This window comes from Myripristis murdjan, chromosome 5 (assembly GCF_902150065.1).
Source record: "Myripristis murdjan chromosome 5, fMyrMur1.1, whole genome shotgun sequence".
Taxonomy (NCBI): domain Eukaryota; kingdom Metazoa; phylum Chordata; class Actinopteri; order Holocentriformes; family Holocentridae; genus Myripristis; species Myripristis murdjan.
This window is the reverse complement of record NC_043984.1, coordinates 25,523,312-25,543,014: the sequence shown is the minus strand read 5'-3', so window position 1 is coordinate 25,543,014 and position 19,703 is coordinate 25,523,312. Positions and strand designations below refer to the sequence as shown.

General features: G+C 40.0%; 1 protein-coding gene across 1 annotated transcript in view; it reads right to left on the bottom strand.

Moving 5' to 3' along the window:
- The window catches only part of slc2a9l2 (solute carrier family 2 member 9, like 2), a 104,290-nt gene extending 85,525 nt beyond the window's left edge, over window positions 1–18,765 (bottom strand). Inside the window, exons 1-4 of the mRNA XM_030051954.1 lie at window positions 18,722–18,765; window positions 17,890–17,983; window positions 11,907–12,008; window positions 6,850–7,010 (exon numbers count right to left, since the gene is read on the bottom strand). Coding sequence (XP_029907814.1) covers window positions 6,850–7,010; window positions 11,907–12,008; window positions 17,890–17,976 — 350 coding nt within the window. The 5' untranslated portion in view covers window positions 17,977–17,983; window positions 18,722–18,765. The remainder of the gene's footprint in view (window positions 1–6,849; window positions 7,011–11,906; window positions 12,009–17,889; window positions 17,984–18,721) is intronic.
- Between the last annotated feature and the right edge of the window lie 938 nt (window positions 18,766–19,703).

Below are 19,703 nucleotides of genomic sequence, written 5' to 3'. Positions count from 1 at the left end.
ACCCTCTTTCCCTGATTTCTGATCGCAATTAGCTAATTTTAAACATATTTTTCTGTTTTCAGGTTTCTCTCACATACCCCTTGTAGTACCTCCATGTACCTCTAGGGGTTCACATTTGAGAAATGTGCCGCTGAGTGACTGTTCATGTGTGTTTTGTGCAACTTAGTTCAGGCAAACCTTAAAGAGAGTGTAAGATATAAAACTCATCTAAGCGCTTTTATGAAATCAAGCGCAGGTCTTAAAATGGATGCACATTACTCTTGTTTTTATCTAGACTTAATCTCATCTTAAGTGGTCTTGACAGTGATACTAGCTACAGGGATCATGGTAAAAATAAATAAATAAGTCAATCAAATGAAATTTAAATATTGGACTGTTATAAACCCCAGAGAAAAAATACTGAATGTCACTTCCACCTGAGCCACACTAGTCAGCCAAACTTTTAATGAACCAGCTGGCCACTCTTTGAACCGTTCATTTAAAGTGTTCAGTGTGTTCTCACCAGCTAATAGTCAACTCTCCTCCCTGACTTCTGAGTTTCAACCTCTCTGAGACACTGTGCAAAACTACCAGCTGGTCCACAGATGTCTGGGGGAGGATATGGAGGGAAGATGAATAATAAGTTTCAGCCAAATCAACATGCTGAAGATCCCCACCTCTAAGATCCAAGGTGAATCTTAAGGGGATAATACAGCACATTATACAAATCCCTTGACCTTGGCTCTGTGCTCTTTTGCTGTAATTTGCTGCTTTCATTTCCTCGGATGACTCAGACTCAGAGGCTTCATATGTCTTCTCCTGCTGAGAGTGACCTCTTCATCATTAGTGGATAATGGAATCTTTGAAATGTATATTATTTCTGAGTCTTGAGAAACTCAATCTTGCAGTTGCACCGTTTTCTTTTTTTTTTTTTTTTTTTTTTTTAAACTGAGAAACTGACTTATACAACCTGCTGGCCACAGCTAAAACAAATGGAATTACTCATCTAAGTTTTTGCCAGCAGTAAACTTCCAAATTCAATGCAAAAAAAGATTAAATGACTTCACTAACTTGGTGTCTGTGCCTTGTTGTATTCAAAGCCAGTTCTACCATATTCGTTCATGTTTATAATCCTACTAACTAATATTCCTGAATAACCTACAATCACAATAAGTCAAGTCAAGAACGAAGGTCTCTCACATGCCAAGGAGATATTATGACCACTACACAAACCTGGAGTACAGCATTTATCAGCCATCTAGGGGTAAAGGACATACACTATAAAAGACTGGACACAGAAAGCACAGGACAGGCCTCCTAGTGGTACAGGACACACACTACACAGGACAAGACATTAGTATAAAGTATGAAATACAGCAAAAGACAAGACAAAAAATTATACAACCCCTACACAAATGTGGTCGCTGCTGTGGAATAGGCTAACCTGAGCAGGCACTGACAGGTTGCATTGCTGCACACCTGGGCCAGTATTAATGAAATCGCTAAAAATTAAACTATTTGTCTTAAATGAAAGAAAAAAAGTAAAAATCCTTCACTTTCACTCCTACTCTCAAACTTATACATGAATGGCTCTAATTTTGCAGACCGGGCAAGGTAGGGGCACAATGCAGCTGCGCTTCGCCAACTGGGTGTGGCCAGGTGGATTTTGCAAGTTTGGCATACCGTGCACCGTGGCGCAAGTACTCCGTCGTTCCTCCTACCGGCGCAAGGTAGGAGAGAAGGTGTGTAGTGGGTTTGACACAGCCGATTCACTTTAAACCAATCAAATGAGCCCCTGTCCTCACCTTTAAAACGTGCTGTGCGAAGGTGTAATGAACATTTACACAATTGACAAGGAGGTCTACTGCCAGAGGTGGAGCGCGGCCGGTGTTGTGGAAGTTTGGCTGACCGGCGCGCAGTGCGCACACATCACCAAAATACTCGAGAGGCTGTTTATCTGGGATAGAAGGAACTTTGTGTGTCCTTGCAGTTCAGGGTTCTGATGGCTCACGGATGGAAACTGTTTTTTAGTCTTTTAGTCCTGCTGTTGTTCCGCTGATCAAAGACTGAACTTCAACTAACAATCAGTTATTTTTGGCTGGGGGTTCATTCTGTGGTCAGTGTGTATGACAATACATGTCTCCCTGGGGCTGTGTGCATTGTTCGTTGAGTGACTCGTGATCATATAAGAACAGTGCATCACGTGTCATGTTGGCCCAGTCGAGGTCCTGAGGGATACACAAGCATTCCCAAGTTGGTCAGGCAGCCAGGTTTCTAGTGCGTCATACCCTATCAACCCCCGGGGAACATGATGTCAGTCTAAACAGAATATATGTCAGGATCTGTCTCAAAACACTGACAGGGATCCTGCTTACACAGAACCACAGATCCAGAGAGTTCATGTATATAAAAATGTGTCAATACTCTGAACAGGAGACTACAACTTTTTTTTTTTTTTTTTTTTTTTACAAGATATGGTAAGCAGAGTGCAGCATCATAAGAATAAGAGTGTGCAACACTGATTCATTTCATTTTCATTTCACATAATTGATTACTTTTGTCATGATTGCTTTTCTACAGTCTTTTTTCTTTTTCCTTTTTTTAAAATTCTTTTTGATTCTTTGCAGATATTTTCATTCATGCATACAACACTGGGATTTCATGGAAACCAAGCTGTCTGCATGCAGCCCACAGCCTTCGACAATCACATGCACTGCTGAGGACAGAAGGTTTGGACTGCATTTGTTTCAGAGAATGGACGTGCCTGCTCTCCTCCTAATGATGCACACCAGTGTGAACACCTGTGGAGGCCGCTTGCAGATGCATCTGTAGGTTTCTTCACTCAGTGATAGGACGGTCTATACTGTATGTGCAAAGGTGTTTTTGAGAAAACTAATTTGCCAGGTGAACAGTGCTCATACATATTTCACTGTTGGCTATGAAGTGGAGGTATGGTGGGTGCTATACCAAATTGATGCATCTGCCATTTTAAGATTGACCTAAGTTATCAATATGGCAGGTGTAATCAGTGTAGCTGATTGCCATTTCCTCCCTGAGCTTATTGTAAATGATCTCATCATGTCAGCTGGCGGTATTCTTTAAATAAGAGAATTAGTAATAATCCTGACAATTTGGGATTATGTGCAAGAAAAATAACCAAACTAGTTATAGCTTCATTAATTAAAATTTCGAGGACATGACTTTTCAAAAGCAGAATATGGGTACTTGTTAAGGTTCCACCCTAATATGCTTCAAAAGCAGGCACAAAGAGTATGTAAAACCTCCAAGATTACATTTTTTTTTTTTTCAACTTTGCCAGTTTTACACCATATGAAAACGTACACCAACAAAATGCAGCTAAGGTTTGGTGGGCTAGAAAAGAAAATAAGCCAAGCAGAGATGTTGGTGTTGCTTGGCGACATTATTACATTTTATAGCCTACATAAGCATCATTTTCTATTTTAGACAATTTATCTCACTTTTATATTAACCAAGGGATTCTGAGGAAAGTAATAAACCCAGTAAACAGCTCCATCTGGAACAAAAACAATGCTTTTCCCACTATTTTATCCCAAAATTAATTATGGACGATGTGCACTGGGCATGGGAGACAGCTCCGACTGAATTCTCTCACCTTTTTTTACATGGTAGGGGATTTTTCTGTGTTGTGCCCCTGATTTACAAATTGCCCCCTGGGACAACACTCTATATTCTCCCAACAGTCTCAAGAGAAGAGCGGGATACATGCGTCACTGTGAGACAGCCAAACTTCAACTTTCATTAGTGCCAGCTGTCTTACTCACGCCTTCAAGTGGGAGGTAGTGGTACGGAGGAGTCGGGGGAGGCTGCCTGCTCACTGTGTGGCGTCAACGTGCCACCACAGTCCACATTATGACCACTACAGCAGGGGGAGAGGCACAATCAAAGCTTAGTGGATCATTATGAGCCACAGCAAACAAGCCAGTCCCCAGTGTGTTGGGCAGAGGTGTGTGTGTGTGTGTGTGTGTGTGTGTGTGTGTGTGTGGTTAGGGGAGGGGAGCTTTCAGCACAGTGGAACAGCTACTAGAATGGGAGTGAAGTACAAAGACCGTCTTACTGAGTTTTCCTCTCCGGTGGGTCTGACAAAGTATGATGGCAATGACAACCAGAAAGTAGTTCATTACTGCGCGTCATCATCATCACATATGATAAACTATACCACAGTCAGCTCCACAGTTACTTTGCTGATATTTTATTTCAGTAGAAGTAGAAGCTCAGCTGTAAAAATCTGCTGAAGTAAAAGTAAAAAGTAGCTCATTTAAACCGCACTCAGACAAAAAAGTTACTGGGTTACTTTTTCAGAACAGTAACTGTGTTAGGTGTGATCATTTCCATGCAGTTTCCATGCAGAGCCGGTCAAACTACATTCTATTAAAGGTGCACTGCACACAGTTGCTGAGGTTTGATTTCGGCGAGGACCCTGTAGTACCACTGAGTTTATATTGTTCTTATCATCAGACCAACTCACTGACATTATTTCCTTTTTTCCACACGGATTCCACATTTTTGCCAGTTGAATCTAAATGATCCTTGCCTCCATCTGCATTTTTTTTCATAGAGTGCCTTTTATTGGAAATTTGGAAATGATAAAAAGTAGAACCAGATTACGACTGATTGACTGTTCATTGATCATTTGTTCTCTGTAATGAATATGATTTAAAATGTCATGAAGTACAATACAATACTGACTTTAAAAAGCACAAGTACACAAGTACACAAGACAGAGCCACAAGCACAGACACAGATATACTACAACAGAATATGCGAAGTATAACTACACTGATAGAAAGTCACTTTGACTTCTCAAACTATAGAAGCTGATACACAATTAAAGTTAATGGGACTGGTATAATCACAATAACACACTCACGGCCATGCTGTACTGGGTAATACTGGCACTGGTATGCTGTAGTTGTAGGCGCTTGGCTATTGTTTGAAAATGACTTGTCTTTGTATTATCTGGATCAGAATAAAAAGCTTACATTAATATTTACAGACATGCTAGACATAAATCCCTAAATCTTTAACCAGCATCCCTGACAAAAACAACAAAAGAATGATATAAAGGATTTTCCAATGAGAGAGCACCCGTCATTGTTACGCTTTGTGTATTCATATCCCACAGCGTGATTTCATCAAAGCAATGCCGAATTCCCTCAACAAACGACTGTATTAATTATAAAAGTATAATTTAGAGTTACTATTTCAAATGTCTGCATTAATGAATACCCAAATATAAAGTATTGCTGAGTAACTCTGGGGAGGTTTGGTGCTGCAGCTCAAAGACGCCTCACAAGTTCGTCCAGACATCACTTTGCATTTTTTGCCTGTGAGCTTTTCAGCCACAGCCACGATGCAGCAGCCACCTCGGTATGTTCTCAACAACCGAGATGCGATGCTGTACATGTGACTTTATTGGAGACATTGTGTTACATGTAGTTTACACATTTTTCCACTCTCTAGTAAGAGAGAAAGGAAGCCTCACACAAATAGCTTTTATTTTAAAATAGTCTTTCTCTTGAGGCTTGCATGTTACCGATTTATTTGTTCCAAATTTAAGAAAAAAAAAAACAAAAAACATGAATATTAAAGCCAGTGACGGCTCAGTGGGAACAACAATGGGGCTTTACTCAAACTCTACCAGTGTCATTGCAAAACAGAAATATGTATTTGCCATTGCACAGCTGGTCGAAGCAGCAAGCAGCCATCAACAGATAGAAACAGAACCTGGAGGGGGAGAACGGAGAGCCGATGACACATCCATCAGAGTAAATCTGTGATGCCTAACCCCACTGGGAATCCCTGGGCCTGGACAGAAGGAGCTCTGCCTCCGCCTATGTGCTATACGATGCCACATGTCTGTGTTCATCCTTAATGCTCACGGTTCTTGCACTGAGCTGATGGGTGTGGAGTGTGGCAAGGTTAAAGAGTTGGAGGAATGGAGTCAGAGCGAGAGAAAAGCTGGAGGGATGATAAAGTAATGGAGAAAAGACATAGATGGATTTAGAGAGACTGACAGAGAAAAGAGGGAGAGACTGGAAGAGGTACAGAAGGATATGAGAGAAACTGACATGAATAGAGATCGAGGGGAAAAAAGGAAGCAGAAAGAGGGAAAAGTAAAGCAGGATGTGGAGGCTGTGGTTTAGTATATAGAACAGCTTCTCCAGTTCCAAAACAGAAAGCAAAAACTTGTTTCTAGCCAGGCATAGCAACACAACAGATATACCACCAAAAAAAATAACACTTCATTATTCCGTTTGAGGTCAATTTGACCCCATTCAATGTTTAATGTCTCCAAATACATGATAAATTTTAGCTTTTTTTAGCTGTGTAAAACACAGAAAATATGAAAGTTTTCATGAATTAGTGTTAGTTGTTTTGGATGACACTGTGGAACTATAACAAACTATACCATCAAATACTTCCCTCTGCTTTAGGGCCCTAACAGAACATAACCATACTTGAATTAGTATAAGAGCCACTGATAGTTAATGTGACATTTGGGAGGAAAAACATGATTCTAATACATAAACTTTATGTATTAGAGGGCAGTGAGAGGGTGAGGTTATATTTTATTTAAAGGGCTGTTTAGGTAGTCAAGAAGACACAGAAAGGACCTGAGACATAAATGTGGGTAACATTTTTTTTTTTTTTTTTTATCATAATTGTCCTCTGGAGGTTTAAATTGCCAGGGTCAAACTGACCCCTACTGATAAAAGGTAACAGGAGGATTAACAGAGCCTTGAAAATGCAAAAGAGAAAAAGACACAGTGCATGACTTGATTGCCTAAGTTGGTCATTATTTTTGTGGTCTAAAAGGAGCCACCTTACCTTCCCAGGACTTTGATGATTACAGAGACAGCGAACGCTCCAAGAAGGCCTCCGATAGCAAATATGGAGACTGTGATGGACCACAGAAGGGTGACTGTCTCTGCTCCAATAGGCTGTCCATATCTTTCCATCCACGTTTTGTTGTAAAAGGCTTTTATGAACTGCAGAGCAGGAGAGAACAGAGGCAGACACCTTTCAAATTCATCGTTCTCCAAAATAATTAGCAAAAATATGCTTTCCTTGTTCCATTGAACTGTACTGTTTGTAAGCTAGACTGTATATATTTAGTCCTTGCCTATATGTTAACTGTGAGCGGAAAACAAATAAGATCAGACCGTAATGCCTTTTGATCAGACATGCCTAAAATGTATCCTTGACAAAAATGTGGCTGTTTGTACCTTGAAAAAAGGCCTCTTAGAGCATGAAAGGCGCAGGAAGGAGATTAAAGACAAAGTCACCTTTCTGAAGACAAACAGAATGATGGATTAAATTTGGCTCTGTTGAAATATGTTTCTGTCTACCACTCATTTCATTATCTCATAATCTGTACGTCTAGATGCGAGCGCCAATCCCAAAGTCCCCAACGTGACTTTACAATGGTTTGCAGAAATCAATCCAAATCATGTGCTGAGTGTGTGTGTGTGTGTGTGTGTGTGTGTGTGTGGTCGTACACATGTTTCTATATAAAAAGAAAGAGGTGTTAAATGTTAAACAAGGTCGTGTACGGGCACAGACAGTTTGTGTCTCTGGACACCAAATTAGCTGAGTAATAAGTGGATTTTAATTGGCCTCTCAGTAAATGCAATGGAGGGACAAATAGCACCTCCATTGTTTGGAGCACAGCCTCTGGTGGATACAACTCCCCGAGACTGCAGGACAGAGCACTAGGCAGGTTATTCTTGATTCAGTTTCCATTAAACGAACAAAGCAGTTAAAATGAATTACAATATGAGATAGTGGATTTTTTTTTCTTTAAGAAAAATCTGATTTTAAGACTCAATAATAGATTAACTGTATTTTATGTTCTGTTTCAGAGTAGAGCATCACTGCATTCACTTGGCTCTGCGTAGTCATGCCAAAAATGATACATTACTGCTCTGATTTATGATCAAAATTCAAGGACTTTGCCTACTGAAAATTAATTTCCTAAATAGTTTGGATTCTGATCTACACTGATCTACAGCAGAACACAGATCTAGAACAGCGCTCAAAAGTGAAACCAATACAAACACATGTTGTTGTGCATCTTTCAAAACAAATTTTCAGATGTGTATCGCTGATCTAAATCGCGTTGTTTTCCAGTCTGTATCTACTTGATCCATTTTGGAGCTGCACACTCACAGTGAAGTACTCCTTGCAACAGGGAAGGATTTAATGTACCAAACTTGGCTGTATCGCACTCACATGGACCAGCAAATACCACTACATGTGTAAGAATCCTACCTGTCACTTTAACTGCTGTAAGCTGAACTGCTCATTGCCTACACACATAGATATGGAAGGAGTGGTTTAACTGCAGAGGGATCATGTGAACTAATGAGAGGTTGGAGATGCCATTGGACTGAAAGCTATATTCTGCACAGATTTGCTTGCTTAGTTGATTCTGAAATTGTCTGAGCAGCCAGTATGTTGTAATTGAATAGAAAGGCTGTGTGCAGCACTTGAAAAGAAAAGAATGTAACCTGTATTGCCCTTGAACCACCGGCTTTCAAATAACAGAAAATCAGAAACACTTGTCAGCGGAAGTGACTCATCTGATGACGTCAGTTTCTACAACAACTGATTAGGGGATGCTGGCAGCCAAGGATAAGCCACTAATTTCCAGCTTGTGAGCCACTAACCTGCAGAGAGTATCAATACGCCTGTTACTGAGACACACAGTAATAGGCAGTCCAAACTCCGGCAACATCGCTGCTCCCCAGGGAATCTAATCACAGCTGATCAGTTTATCAATCCATCCATGTCCTCGCAACGGCTCATTAATGCACTCCCTAGCCACTAAATGCTTTTCAGGGTCTGGGACTGGAACATATCTTAGCATTCATTTCACTTGAAATCAGGGAAGCCGCCTGGAAGGCGTCACCTGTACATCACAGGTCTAACACGTGTGAACAGGGAGAGCACGCAGACTCCATACAGAAAAGGGAAGGGAATCAAACCTGGATGCTTTCTGCTGTGAGGCAACGGTACGTGAACCATACCAACCCTTGCTACAACAAAGCTGTTATATCCTACAGGTCAGGGGTTTTCAAAATTTTTCTTGTTCAAAAACCCCAAGTTGACTTTCACTGAGCCACAGACCATGGATCAAGAGATTCTGCTGATATGAAAAGATGCTTTGCTTTGTGTTACATATTAAAATGTTCAGATGTCAAGAACACCGACAAACAGATTCAAGGTGTTGAGATAATAAAACTTAATGTTCAAAATAATCATATTCTTGAGAATGTCTTTTCAGTTTCAGTAAATTAAATTATAGTGTAAATGAAACTGTTCCTTATTTTGCTGCAGATGCCCTGGAAGCCTCTGAAGGACCCGTGTGGGTCCCCGGACTCCACTTTGAAAACCACAGCAAATGGTGAAAGAAAAGATCAACATCAAGTCATTAGAAAAAAAAAAAAAGACCCATGTGTAAATCTGTACTCTCAGTTTAAAGATCTGTGTGCAGTTTATAAACGCTGCCCTTCAATTACAAACCTATGCCCACATATTTGCAAAAAAGTGCAAACAGTTTGCAATCCATGCGCTCAAACAAGTTTTTTTCCTCAGAGAACAGGTACCATAATCCAAGCTCAAATCCATGGGCATGGATTAGTAATTCGTGGGCACGGATTATGAATGCGAGAGCGAGGTCTTTCCCTCATCTGACCTCTATCTATTTGGGAGGCTCTGTAGATTTTAGAGTCTTACATTTATTATCATTACTATTATCACTCCAATGCAGTTGATAAAAAGAAAATATTGTTGATCCCTCACGGGACATTTACTCTTCCTTAAACTTGACAAACTTGGAAAACACTTGACATTTGACACCAACATTAACATCACATGTAAAGTGGCAGTGAATTATGAAAAGAATAAGTAAACACATTACTAAATTTTTAAAAATAAACATCTATTGCATGAAACATATGTATAACAGATTCCAGTCTACCAGGGTTTGTTCACTTAGTCCCAAATCTCTTGTACTTTCAAATGTCAAAGAAAGGCCTGTCCTCACTGGCAACATATCCCTTAAACACTACACGACGTGCTTTATGTTGTTTTTATCTATGGCAGTGTAAATGCTAAGGCACAGCAAAGTCCTGGAGATCACAGAGTTACCTCTCAGAGCAACAGACCACAGCTGTTGGATTTCCTTTGCCTTTCATCCTCTTCTTTATCGCTGCACCCGACATCCTGAGTCCCCGTTGCTAATCAAGGCTGGCACTGTAATCTTTGCTGTGCTCAACTGGTCTACATAAGGCCTAATTAAAAGAGGATCCCCACTGCTCTGTGACCATTACTTCACTGTTCAACAAATCACTCTCTGATGGTGCAGGAAAAAATAAAAGTTTTTTTATTTAAAGCTAAAAACTAAACAAAAAAAACATATATATTTTTTGATTGCAGTGTTGATAGTTTTGCTCTCAAATGTTTTTTTTTTTTTTTTGTTGCAAACTTATTCTGTTTGATAGCATAATAAATAAATAATGATAAAACACACACACACACACAGACACACACACACACACACACACACACACACACACACACACACACACACACACACTATAATTGCAACATGTCTTGCATCTTTCTGCAGAGGTCCCGCCTATAAGATTCAGATTAAAAGTTTTGGATTCACAAACAAAACTTTCATATTTGCATTTTGCTTTATTTTGTTTGCAATAAAAAAAAATTTGACTGCAGTGTTAATAGTTTTCTCAGATCTACTCTTTTAACTGCAAAGCTAACAACATCTCACACTGCAGAGCTGATTTTTGTTGCGTTTGAATGTCAGCTGAGTGGCCTGTGGGGCATGCAATTACTTCCAAATAAACACAAGGGCAAATTGAAAAGCATGACCCTTGAGAAGAGTTAACACCTGTGTTTCTGTTAAATTGAGCCTCTCAACTTGAGTGATAAATCACAGCTTGAATGGGGCTTTAATTTCACAGTTGTTCCAATCAAAGGGGAATTAGTCCCTGAAAACTTCCAGGCTCTGTGCCAGCGCTCCACGCCGTGCTAAATCTAATTCATCGTTGTTTGGTGATGCTGTCTTAAAGCAGAGCGTAGGTGCTGTCCTGTCAGCGTCCATGAACAAGAACAAGAACAAGAACTCTCTTTGAGTGAATCTCCCTATTCTGCATCCTGAGTTTAAACATGAGATCACAATTACACATGGATGGCAATTAATCATACCCAGCTGTTCATGTAAGTGTTGTTCATGTTGAGTTTTGGAGGTGATTTTGACATTAATCTTGAGCTTAAAAATTGCCTTTGTAACAAAATGTTACAGTCACTGACCTATATCCAATTACAGCATATGTACCAGCTCTGACGACTTCTTCCGGTTAGGAGGGGGGTTTGTTTGTTTTCAGGGGAGCTATATATTTGTTTTTCACATTCAGTCAAGGTTCACTGTGTTTCAAAAGAGAAATGCTGAAACTCACAGGTCACCAGAGCAATACCATCTGTACAGTTTATTTTTCTTGCATTGCAGGCATCTTGGTAGATAAAGGACAACTAATTATTTCCAAAACTTCCAGTCCAGATGATTTGAATTAAATGGCACGAGTTTTGTAATTAAATGACAGGCCCATGGTTATGAATGGGCCCAACACATGGGGCTTAAAGGATGCAGGAAGTCTATATATCCAATTTGATGTGGCCTTTTCAAAACAACTTTGAAGAACAGCTCAGTATCTCAACACTCAACTCTCGCCTGTCCAACCTCAAATGTAAATTAGAGTTTATTGATTTCTAGCACTGGTAACAAGATGGACAACACATCAGGAGCTCAATGGCAATTCTGTGCAGCAACACTTGCAAGGTGACCCAACAGTGTGACTCACCACAGCAGGCGCGTTGACCACCGAGAGGTTGTAGCCGTACAGAAAAGATGACCCCAAGGCACCGAAGAAGGCTGCGCCCACCAGACAGGCTGTGATTGGCTGCTGTTGAGAGAGCACACGCATATGCACATGTTCATACATACAAGCACAGACGTGTTGGAGGCCTTGTCATTCGGCGATCAGACCATTTGCTATCATGGTCAAGATCAGACTATAAAGCCAAGGGAGTTCAGAAGATGCCATTTCAAATTAAGTCAAGTCCAAATTTATTGTAGCCCAATACCACAAAGCAATGAGCAACTAATGAGCAACATTAGTAAAATATATAAAAATGTGTAAACGTGAGACAAACTGCACATAAAACATTCTAAATAAAACATCTGAGTTATTTAAAAATTATTTGAAAAAAGTGACGTCAAATACAACAATACACAATCTGACTATAAAACTCCTGTAGACACATCCAGGTCCTGGTATGTAAGACAGTATCAGGGCATTCCCCTACTTTGTCCTTGAATGTATCACAACAAACACAATATCGACTCAATGACAAGGTCAAGGTGATGAATGCATGTTCAGCATGACTTAGATGGAGGGCAGGGGTGAAGCCAGAGCAGGAGGGATCAGGGCAGCTGAAAGAGGCTCCTGTGCTCCAAGATGAATCACCGTAATATCTCACTGTAACGCCATTCTGACATTTTTGTTCTATTTGGTTTGTAGAGATACATCACCTTAACTTACAGAGCTGAAAATGTCAAAAAGTTCAACAGAACGCTGTATGTGGATGTGCACTGAAACACAGGGTGAAAATTATTTAAATTGCAAGTTTTTGTGATTAACACCTCTGGGTGGCATTTAGGACTGAACAATTTGGGTAAAAAAAAAAAATAATAATAATAATAATTTTGCAATTAATTTATATTGCAGACATTGCAACTGCAGTAAGATTTACAAATTTAGTAGGAATGACATTATATGACACAATCATATAAAATGATATGATTTTTTGCTGGGGTATGTACCAAACAAACATTTTTTTTTATTTTGTCTGGAAAATACAATATGGGCGTCTCTGCTGCACCAGAATGCTTCATTCATCAAAAAACTGCAGTTCCTGCTGTGGATGTGGATATTGCATGTAGCCATATTGAAATTTTGAGAATATTGCAGTTATTTATCCAGCTCTCGTGGTTTTATGCATTTATGAAATGATTTATGAGATACTCAAGTACCTCTTTCAACTCAAAGTTATTAGTAGTGCATTGCTGGTTATGCTGATAAAGGATGGCAGCAGCAGTTTAGCAGTAGGAGCACGCGTATGATGAACCACCTCCCTGAAACAGATGTGGACCCATTCTAGATGCAAAAGATATGCCCCTGTGTGTTTTTAGAATTTAAAGTAGAAGACAAAGAACCTTTGAAAGCAGAACATTGCCCTCACCTCACTCCTACACCATGCCTCCAGGCGGGAGCAGCAGCCCGGAGGCATGGCTTTATGAGATTACCACACGCCTGGGACCAAAAACAAGACAGGAAAGAGACACCGAATGGGAGATCAGAGGAAGAAGTAATGGGAGAGAGGGTAGCATTTGAACACAGAAAGAAGAGAGAAACGCAAGACAGAGATTAAAGAGGGGAATCCACAATCACACTTACAGATACACCTAGAACTTGGTTACCAGCTAAACTCCAGTAAAAAAAAAAAAATGACAAGCCACTACATCTGTGCTGAGGCCGCTGTCCTGCTCATTGTGACTGCTTATTCATATGCACTGCCTAAACCTGATGCTAAGCTAAAAGTTGTCTCACTCCCCAATTGATCATAAACCTCAAATTTGTGATGATAATGCAGCCATCAGATATGAGTAATTAAATGGCACCTGGGGTAAATGACCAGTTTACAGCTACAGTCTCCGCAAGCCCTGTACAAGGGTTTAGTACCCGGGTTATGGGAGTATTATACAATCTGATGTACCAAGCAGATTTTGGAGAATCCTTAAATTATCTGCCAGCGTTAAGTGAAATGAGGGAAGCCATACTTGTGTTGAAGCCACTGCCCAACTCACTTGATGAACTTGATGCGTGAAACCAAATAGAAGTATCTCTCCCTGTTTACTTGATAAGAAAGTTCAAAGCTATGATGAATGGAAACGATACGACCACAGGTGTCTAGAGATACTGCGGCTACAATAACTACCTTGTTATTTTATTATGTGTTCGCGAAATCCCTGCTGGAAATGAATCATTATGCTGTTGTTCCAGACAATTGAATGTACATCTAAGATTTATGGGACTACCCTACGACTGGGACACCATCAACACACTCCACAGAACTGCAAAGGACAAATTAGTTTTAATAACTAAAAAAAAGGCAAAAACAGCTAAGGTTATTCAGCAGTGGAAATGAGAAATGTGAGAACATACTCAGGTTTGGGGAAGAGGTAAATGGGGAGGGAAAAAACAACACACTCCAATGGCTTTGAGCAACTTAAGCCCAGTGTCACTACTTATTTCTAACTGTACACTACGCTTGGAAGCAACCTGATAAACAGCTAATGCCTAGAAAACAGCTCAAACCCAAGAAGTGAGTTAATTTCAATATTGCTCCTCTCCATGTCCCCAGTCCCAAGAGCAGATAGCATCAAAATGCCATAATGCAAGCACCGCTTCTTAGCTTGTATTCATATTATATAGTGCATGCCTTGCAATGGGGCCTAACACTGGGCCTCTCAGGACTTTTAGATAACAGACTAATAAATCACAGACCTTACAGTGATGCATAAATAAATGTTAAAAAGGTGGGTGAACATTATTCAGGATCCTGCCAACAGTGAGGTAAAGATTTCTCAACTCAGCGACTGAAAGTAATGAAAGCAAAAGCAAAATTACATTCTTCAGTGACAAAGAGTTACATTTGTGCTCTATTCTAAGAGGGAAAGTCATATTCCAGAGTTGGAGGAGAAGATTAGAATGGAAAATTGCCCTGTCATTACTGTGAATAAAATTACCAAACTATTTGTTATTCGTAAATTTGCCCTGCCATTACTGTGGATAAAATTACCAAACTATTTGTGATTCGTTATAATATGCTATTAACCTGTGAACATAATGTGAATTATGATTATGAAGAACAAACTTGTCTGTGTGATGACAGCTGATAAGTATATTACCAAGCAGCATTAACTGAATTGTTAATGGATTAAAGGGACAAAATGAAATCATGCAACTTTTTAAGAATTGATGTATTATTCATCTTTAGAGCAGAGCAGACAACTGCAGTCCTCTAAATATGATTGCCAACAAGGAGCAGGTGCAGAGGGCCTTGACTGGCATTACACAGTTCACCTGCACTTTGCTGCTGGTGGAGTTTACATTCAATCTTTAATCTCAATGAAACAGATTAAACTTCTGGCCCAGTTTCTCAGTAGGTTAAAAAAAATTGGTCCACAGTAACAACATAATCCCCCACTACCAGACCTGCAGCTCTTGGTAGCTCTCATCTGAAGGGCCCTCTACAAACGAGAGCTGTCCTTTCACTGTTAGAGGCAAAACTGATCAAGTCAGACCAGCAGTGCTGCCCATGGACTGAGTCAGTCTTGTCATTGCTACTGAAAACAAGGTCAGTGCCCGAGCTTACCTTCAGCACAGCACACATCCCACTCTGCACTGAATCAGCTCCAATTCTAAAACCTCTGTAGTGTAACTGGTATTTTAAAATCAGAAGAAATAACAATATTAGATTCAATTCATTCATTTACCAAGGGAAATATGGCCGCATATGCACTCTATCACTCACACAGTTATATAAAAGTCATTATTCAGGAGTTGCCCATTACTGCTGTCTTCTGCTGCCAGCCACTGAAATACTGCAGTGGAACAGTTGGAGATTAAATGCTATACCATAACATACTGTATATTACAGCATGTTTCTCCATGAATTGGCAGATGGTGTATCAAAATAGCCAGTTTTAAAGCAGGTTACATGTCTGAACATTAAACAGGAACACCGAGCAGGCAGACAAATAAAGTAGTCTGACCTTCAAATGTCTCTTACAGAGTGCATTGTTAGAAATACACATTCACTCCTAAGAGTGAGCAAAAAAGAAAAAGGAAAACAAAATACATGAGATGAATGTGAACCCAGACACACTTGTTGATGGCGATTTTTTTTTGCTGTAGGCCTATAGGCTGAAGAAATGTTGATCATATAAGGTGATGTTTCCAAAAAAAATCTGAAATTCTGCATGGTCTGCATGTGTCTCACTGAAACAGGCCATGACTCTCACCAGCTTAGGAGCCACCTTTGTACTTTAATACCATGTGCAATTATTGACTTCTCAGCAGGATGCAAAAATAGCAGCCCATTAGATCAGCACCCTCTCAGTAATGGCTCTAAAGAAATGGCTTTCCAGCAGACACAGCAGGACAACACAAACACAAGTTTTAACAACTTAAGTTAGTTCCAAAGTGGTCTACGAAAGATTTCCCTATGGGTTATGGGCGAAAAATTCAATTCCAAAATGCTCAATCTACAGTGCTATAAAACCTGATGCTCCTCATTCAATATCTCTAAAATACAGAGGATGATCATAGTTCTTTTGAAGGATTTTACTTTTCTTTAAAAATGTAATTTGCTTGCGAGTCTGTGTCATTTTTTCTCATGTGGCAAAAATTCATTACAGAAGCAGATACAGTGCTATGTATTTGCTGAAAATTTTCAATGAATAATTCCACACCCAAGTTCAGTGTTAACTTACAGATGCATTCCTAACTAAATGGAGCTGAGCAGCAGCCTCCTGGGTTTGCCTGATAACACACTTTGCCCTCATTGATTTCATATGGTTGAGGAAGGAAATAGACAAGGTACAGCATGGGCTAAAGAAGGAGGCCCTTTGTTTGTCATAAACATATTAAATGAAATAAATGATGCCTAATGGACTCGACATGCGGTTCATCACTGAAAGGATTAGTGGTCATCGGGCATTTTTCTCATCAGTGGCTGCTGTGTTGACTAATTACGTTATTACATCTGAATGAGATGCTGCATAGACAGTGAAATATAAGAGGATCAGTCTTAAATCCCATGACAACAATTAAGCACAAGTCTAAATAGAGCAATTACACAGTTAACAAGTTTTCAGGTGGTATTTTTGTTTTTGTGTGGTATTTTTTGCACAGTGAGAGTGGAAGAAAGTAAGCTAAATGATATTAGCCTTAGTTAGCTCAGCCCTGATTGTGCTAAATCATTAAAAACATCAGACAGCATGTTATTAGTATGGCGTGGAACTCAAAAGATTAACATTATTTTTTATTATTTCACCATTTATATTATATTTCAGATGATGAAAGATGGGCCATTTTCATCCGTTTTATTTTGTATTGCATCAACAAAACTGGTTTTTGTTTCCACTTGAATGCCAGTGGGGGCCTAAAGGCTTCTCTACCTCACTGCTTGATAAGTTCAAACAGTGGAGCGGGACAGGGATTGGCCAAAGCCTCACAAGTCAACAGCAGGAACTCATATAAGCTGGACAGGAAAGAGTGTGCTGTGTGTAAATAACAGAGGTCATGTTAATCTAAGGTCGCAGCCCCCTGATCAGCACCCCTTGTCCACACCAATCATCTGCTGGGTGAAAGTAACCTATGACATAACAGGTAAATAATGGAGACAGCAACTATGCAAAACAGCAGTGACCTATATACTGCTATCAACATGAGGCTACCATGATAACATCCCATTCAGATTGCAAAACATTACACACGGTATCGTCATGTATTGACAGCCAAAGCCAGCAGACAGCTGTAATGTACATACGGCTTACAGTATCAACAAGAGATAAGATGCATGGTCATAAAAATACTGGGTTAAATGACATGAGTTCATATAAATTGGGCATATAATAATAATAAGAAGAAGAAGAAGAAGAAGAAGAAGAAGAAGAAGAAGAAGAAGAAGAAGAAGAAGAAGAACACAAAAACTAACCTTTTCTGAGTCCTTTCCAGAGGCGTTCATTGTCTTGTGGTCATTAGATGTTGCTTCAGATGTTTGGTTCTTCTCTGGTTTGTCCATCTTTCAGCTGAAATCACAGAGACATATAGCTTCAGCTTCACTTTAGCTCACACATATTTCAAATAGGGTAGAGGTGACACATGGAAGGAAGGAGAAGTGGAATTTCATACAGACGGCAGAGCGAAACTTTCAGTGAAGAGGAAATGACTGCTGAAATGTGCTGACATGAAACAGTACAGGATGCATGTATAAAAGCCATCAAGGTTTCAAAACTGAGGTTCTATAATAAAGTGAGGTTAGTTGTAAAGTTGTGGAAAGACTGCACTTTTTTTTTTTTTTTTTTTTTTTTTTTTTTTTTTTTTTTTTTATCATAGTACCTACAAGGAAATCTTCAGTACAGCCAATGCATAGGCCTGTGTAACTTAACCCAGTATTTAGACAATAGAAAACAAATGTAGCCTTTAGAAGTTTGTGACATAATTATACTGACTCAAAGGGTTAGGGATCAGGGATATCTGCCTGGGTTTCACAATGGCCAGATACCACAGGAATAGAGTGGGTCTACCACCTAGTGGTAATCATCATAACAGCATTCACAAATAAAAGTCCTTAGTTAGACTGCTGAATAAAGTCACTGAATGACTTAAACCAAGAGTGTGGCCAATCCTTTAATAGGAATCCTGAAATAGGACATACGTCATTATAAATCGATATACTAGTTCAAATACATTCATAATGTCTTCCTTTTACTAAAAGATGTTTTTGTTTCTTTTAATCAGACATAGGTTACGGGATGTTAATTTACCTTGACAGTCTCGGAGGTGACTTCCTCCTTCTTCAGAAAGCGTCCAACTGACAGCCGAAGCGGCATGTCAACTGGCTCCTATATATAGCAGTCTGTGTGCGCAGCGCACCTGTCAGATCATAGACACACCTGACCCGGTGGCCCACCTGATCCAGCAGACCCGGGTCCTGCTGGTGTGCGCGCTCACCCGGTCAGGTCTGCAGGATCTGGCAGGTGCGCCGCGCACACAGACTGCCATATACCTTTCATTATAAATCGATTTATATGCAGCGACACAGACGACATGGTTGATTATTGACTGCGCAACGCGGTGATTCGCCGGTAATCGCCGCGTTGCGCAATCAAACAATTTCGCGGGGGCAGGAGGAAATGGGGAGTGACGGTCCCATGATTTACGTGGTATCCACGTTCGCGCGCTGCGTGCGTGACCGTGCATGTGCTCATGCATGAACGCCCGTATCATGCTGGAGCACACCCCCTCCAACCGATATAATGTATTCAAGCACGGAACATAGCAATCACACTATTAAAATAATCCGGATTTTGCAGTCAAACGTGCTTGGTAACGGCACGAACGGGGTAATGTGAGAAGCCAACATTACTTTCATGTTCAGTAAGTATGTCTCTCGTTCCAAACCTATGCGCCTCGGGTTACCTGACAATGGAGCTTTACACTTCTCTAACAAAATAATAAATGAAGTAGATAGAAATTGTTGCACCAGACATCTATGACATCTATGAGAGAAAACCAAGACTCTTGATTCCAAGTGTTGCTCAGTACTGGGGAAGAGAGGGGTGAATTGATAGTTTAACAGTGCCAAGCAGGCTGGATTGTAATAACAGACTAGATAGGGTGTTTATCTCCTTTTTTTTTTTTTTTTTTTTTGAAAGAGTGAAAGCTCTCATTATATCTCATCTATCTTTTCAGCAGCCACAGATCAGACCATGACCTTGTGACTTTTTAAATATCTGCAAAGAGGGA